General features: G+C 44.0%; 1 protein-coding gene across 2 annotated transcripts in view; it reads left to right on the top strand.

The window, feature by feature from the left end:
* Positions 1 to 92: 92 nt before the first annotated feature.
* The window catches only part of ZSWIM7 (zinc finger SWIM-type containing 7), a 10,206-nt gene continuing 5,076 nt past the window's right edge, over positions 93 to 5,222 (top strand). The window contains exons 1-3 of one of the 2 annotated variants that reach the window (XM_040245883.1): positions 93 to 227; positions 2,167 to 2,188; positions 3,086 to 3,188. In XM_040245883.1, the coding sequence (XP_040101817.1) occupies positions 137 to 227; positions 2,167 to 2,188; positions 3,086 to 3,188 (216 nt within the window). In that variant the 5' untranslated portion in view covers positions 93 to 136. The remainder of the gene's footprint in view (positions 228 to 2,166; positions 2,189 to 3,085; positions 3,189 to 5,222) is intronic. The other variant, XM_040245882.1, reaches the window with a different exon arrangement.

The following is a 5,222-nucleotide window of genomic DNA, read 5'->3' as shown; positions in this document are numbered from 1 at the left end:
CGCACTGCGGCCACGGGCTCCGGAAGTCCCGCCCCTGGCGCCGAACGCCCGCCGATTGGCCGGGCCGCCCGCATGCGCCGGGACGCAAGTCTACGTCACCTCGCCCTCCCCCGCCCCGGAGAACGCGGGACCCGCCATGGCGGCTCCGACTGGGCCTCTCACGCTACCAGCTGTGGTAGAGGAGCTACTGAGCGAGATGGCGGCGGCTGTGCGGGACGGCGCGCCGAGTACGGGCCGGGGCGCGGGAGGCAGCGCCGGCGGGACGGGGTTCGGGGGTCCGGGCCCACTGGGGAGGTCTCTGCCCTCTCAACTCGCCTGTAGCCCTTCCTTCCCGCGGTCTGTGTTTGTTCCAAACGGTTCCCCTCCTGACATCTGTGCACGAGTGACTGTTTCAGGGCCGCAGATGCAGGACTTGAGGGGTCTGGACGCTGTGGCTGTGCCTTTATTCCTCTGACCAGCAGAGGACGCTCTCTGACCAGGCTCCCCTGGCCGCAAGCGCACGGGGCCAGAGCGCGTCCTCGTTAGAGCTGCGCCACCGCCATCTGAAGGACCATCCAATACATCGGTTAGGCCTCAGGACTGCCCCTGCTGGTTCACTTGGGCGGCGTTTGTTTGCAAAGGACCGCACTTTGAAAAGGATTTACCTTGACTTATTGTTTTTAAAGAATTGAGAGGAGGAAGCCAACTTTTCTCATTTCAGTTAAATCTAAAGCAGTACATGTGCTTAAAAGATGAGGCGAGCCAGGTATTCGAACATCCTCTAATCCCAAATAGCTTGGGGGAGAAACCAGTCTGTTGACAGCTCAAACAGTGGTTGCCAGAAAGGGCTGTGTGTGAAGAGCACAGTGTGAGAGTCTTGAAGGGGGCGCCCCTGAGGCTTGGAGCTCATAGAGACCACTATCACCGATTCACGTTTTTCAGAGCCATTTTCTGCTATTTAAAAATCTTTGTTCTTAGACAGTCATACAATCTTCCTGAGCCCCCCTCCTTCGACGATAATTTTCTTTAGATCAGTATTCTGAGTTTACACTTGTATGATGATGTAAAATATAGTCACAGCTGAGCCATGTAGGAAGTGATGACTACTACTCCTTTACTGTAACTTTTTGCTTCCTCTTAAAACTGTCATGATTGCATTTGTTTGGTTGTTTACTTTTCTATATGTTTATCCCTAATTCAATAACTTCCTTATAGCTCAGATGGTAAGGAATCTGCCAGCAATGCAGGAGACCCAGGTTTGATCCCTGGGTCAGGAAGATCCCCTAGAGAAAGAAATGGCAACCCACTCCAGTAGTCCTGCCTGGAGAATTCCACGGACAGGAGCCTGGCGGGCTACAATCCATAGGGTCGAAAAGAGTCAAACATGACTAAGTGGCTAACACAAACACACACACATCCATAATTCAACTTCAAACTCTTAGCAGTGTTCTAAATCCTCTACTCAAGATGCTGAGGTGTTTTGTCCATTTCATTTTCTTCTCCTAGAGCTTCCAGGGTGCTCTCCTGAGATCTCCCACCACCATTACTGTCTAGGGAATTCCCTTTACCTACTTTGAGCCTTAATGTTTAGTATACCATACAATTTTCTTTTTCTCAGTTTACTGTCTTATTTTATAGAGCACATATTCTCCTGTCCTGAGACTTAATTGATAGTTTGGCTAGGTGTTATTGAATTATATATTGGAAATATTTACTCAGACATCTTAAAGTATTATTCTACTACCTTCCAACTTCTTAAACTTACTTTCACAGAGTCTTATTTTAGCCCTCCTGCTTCATTCCCACTCCAGAGCCATCTGGTGCCACCAATTTCTGGAGGGTTTTTTTTGTTTTTTAGGGAGTGAGGGTATTAGAGTCTGAAGTGTAAATCAGGTTGTTGCTTGGCTCTCCTCTTGCTAGCTTAAGTTTCAGTTTTCTCAGGTCTTGTAAATAATTTTTGAACATATCTTAGCTGTGTTTCTCCCTGTCCTCATCCTTGAGAGTTGATGCATTTTAGAAAATTCTTTTATTATTGTTTAGTGGATATTGAGGAGTAAAATTTGATGCATAGGTTCAGTTCACCATCTTACACATAAGTCTTTTTGGCTATAATAGCCTTTTAAAAATGTTTTTGTCTCTGGTCACTGGTTTAACACAATTTACTTACTTTCCATTCCTGTTTTACAGTTCCTGATGAGCATCTGTTATCGTAAGTATATATCTTTTTGTATTTGGGGTTCTTTATAAACCACTAATGTGTGTTTTTAAAGGCCAGTTCTTTCAACATCAACTCTTTTTTTATTGTAGAAAATATTCTTACTAAGCTAGGAACAATATTTTATTGATGTGATTGTTAAAAATCTGTCTCAAGTGAATAACCAGCACTGTACTTGACAGTACAAGGCACTCCCTTATTGTCCTAAGTGCCACTGTATTTTAACATTATTCTAAAAGGTGTAACTCTTACACTACTAACACATGAAAAGAGAAGGACATTTGACCCTTGAACAACAACCCTTACACATACACTGCTCAGGGAGGCCTGTTTCCTGAGTGAGAGGCTAAGAGTATTTAAGAAATAAAATGTACTAGGTACATACACTAGAATATTATCCAAAAGTTAAATTTTAAAATACATGTTTGTATATATATATACATGCACACACACACACATGTATGTGCATCATTCTCAGAAGCACACTGAATAGGAAAAAAAGTTGCCCAAAAAGCCCAGAATATACTGTTCATGTTTTTAACTTAGAAAACATCACCATATGTTTATATGTTTGTGCGTGTGTGTATGTATGCACATACACATATGTACTATGTAAAGTAAATATAAAAACACGAATATGAAATGTGTGTGGTTGCCTTGGGAATGAAGAAATTGAGGAAGAACAGGAAGGCCTCTGACATATAAAGAGTCTTCTTTATAAACAACATGTTAACATTTATTCTGGGTGGTTGATTATGTGGGATTTTGCTGTATTACGTTTTTTTCCGAATTAAAATAAATTTTCAGAAGCTGCTGATGGTAATCCTTCGGGTCAAGTCAGAAAGGTGGCTATCAGTCCATCCTCTAACCTGAGGCTCCTCTCCTTCCCAGGCTGAAATTTGTCTTCGGCTCATCAGCCGTCCAAGCCTTGGACCTAGTTGACCGCCAGTCTGTCACCTTAATCTCCTCGCCCAGCGGGAGGCGTGTTTACCAGGTAGAAACCCAGAGGTAGAGTAATCTCAACCAGATCCCCTTAGGACAAACGTTTCATGAATCTGTATGAAAGCTGGTGTTGAAAGGACTTGACCCAACTTAGTGAAATGAGAGTGTGAGTAGTTACAGTCAGATAGATGTGGCCTGTTAACCCCACCTGGGAGCAGTGTGTGGCACCAGCAATGATCCAGGGAGGCTCTTTGACCAGGTCTGATGGTCATAGCCAACTTTCCCTTTCTGTCATTTGACACTACAGGGATCACCCTGTTCCTTGTCTCTTGCTTACAAGCAAAAGCCAAAATGCATTTTAAGGTCCTTTCACATGTCAAGGTTTATCTAACAGAAACGATCTGTCAGAACTGTTGTTGGAAGCATTCATGAAGGCCACACTGCTGAATGTGGGCAGTTTACTTGGACCTTAGTTCAAGCGGACCTTAAGGTAGGCAGCTTTGTAAAGTACAAATCGGACTCCTCTCAGACTCTGAATTACTTTCATGTATTGCTAATTCTCACCAAAAGCCCGGAAAGATATTTATTTTGCTGAAAACTGAGATGCAGAAAATTAACAGTCCCCTATGGTAGCAGGGTTGTATAGCTGGCAGACGGCCCTGCCTGTCTCTATGTCAACAGCGGGCCAGACTCTCCACCCCCCAAACCCCAAGTTTAGCCACGACATGGTAAGCCAGCTGGGATTCAGAGAAGGGGATCTTGTGAATGAAATAAAAATGTTGGCAGTGGTCTCCAGAATTTTGTGTTTGGAAGGGGTAGAAGCAGCAGCCATCAGCTCTTGTATGAGATCCAGGCCTTGTTGAAGACCAGGAGAGGTGGAACTTTTGAGCTTTGGGGCTCTGGTTTACTTATGATGACCATCTCAGAGTTGAGACCGTGGTGATTCATTTTTAGCAAGTGACTGAGCAAAGCCGCTCAGGCACATGGATGGCTTGGCCCATGAACTCACTTTTCCATGCAGTAGGATGGTGCAGCCAGCTGGCACGTCCTCGTGCATTTCTGCCTGAAGTAAGCTGGGGTGATTAGTGCCGAATGCTGCAGTTAAAACTTCTGCGTTGTATTTACTCAGAAGAGGCTTCTTATTAGAATTTTCTGTTGGTGAACATCATAGATTAAGAATCAGAACTCTTAATTGATGTTGTTTGTACCTGAGGAAGGATTTCCATTTTCTTTCCTAGTGTATTTATTTTGGGGTTTTATGTAGCTAACATACCCTTGTCAAAAAGGGCTTCTGAGTTTTCCCATGTCTTTTAGTTTCAGATTCTCTTGTCTCAGTTCCAACATCAGCAGAACACTTGACCCACACAAGCATGATCTTGCTGTTAGTTAAAATCTCAAAGACTGTGTTGGAAATATTTCAGTTATCGTTGACTTGTTATTCCTCCCACAATCACCGTGACTTGTTTTAGTTTTCGTCATTCACATTCTGTATTATGTCATGTTGCTTTATTTATCATAAAAATGCAAAGTTCTTAGAATTGTGTTGGACTTTGAATTAAATAAGGTTGTAGAAACCTTACAGACACCCTCCAATTAACCTCAGTGGTTTCACTGTATATAGTAATATGGAAGGAGTTTGGCTTAATTCAGAGGTTCTGTGAGATGATAAAGGTTGAGTCAGATGTTGCCTTGTTACCCAGCTAGTTATCGTTCCATAGGTCGACCTTCTAACATTCTCACCTCCTCTAGGTGTGGTGGTAATTACCCTGAAGTCACACTCATGTTGTCACCTGAGTCGCTTTTTGATAAACTTCAGTCCTCCTAGGAAGGGGGATGCATCAGTCAGGAGGGGCCAAGTTACATTTGTAACAGTGACCCCTAAATTTAAAGCTACAGATTTATGTCTCACTCCCTGTCCATCTCCATCGAGAGTCAGTTGCAGCTTTGATCCAGAACATCGTGGCCCAGGATCCCAGGCGATGGAGCAGCCTGTGTCTGGGACATTGTGGATCTCATAGCAGAGAGAAGTCAGGATATCGTAGGTATCCATGTTGAACGTTTCTGCCTGGCCAGTCACACTTTACCG

Source organism: Oryx dammah, unplaced genomic scaffold (genome assembly GCF_014754425.2).
Source record: "Oryx dammah isolate SB20612 unplaced genomic scaffold, SCBI_Odam_1.1 HiC_scaffold_8, whole genome shotgun sequence".
In the NCBI taxonomy this organism is placed as follows: Eukaryota; Metazoa; Chordata; class Mammalia; order Artiodactyla; family Bovidae; genus Oryx; species Oryx dammah.
The sequence above is the reverse complement of the archived record's forward strand: the minus strand, read 5'-3'. Positions and strand labels throughout refer to the sequence as shown.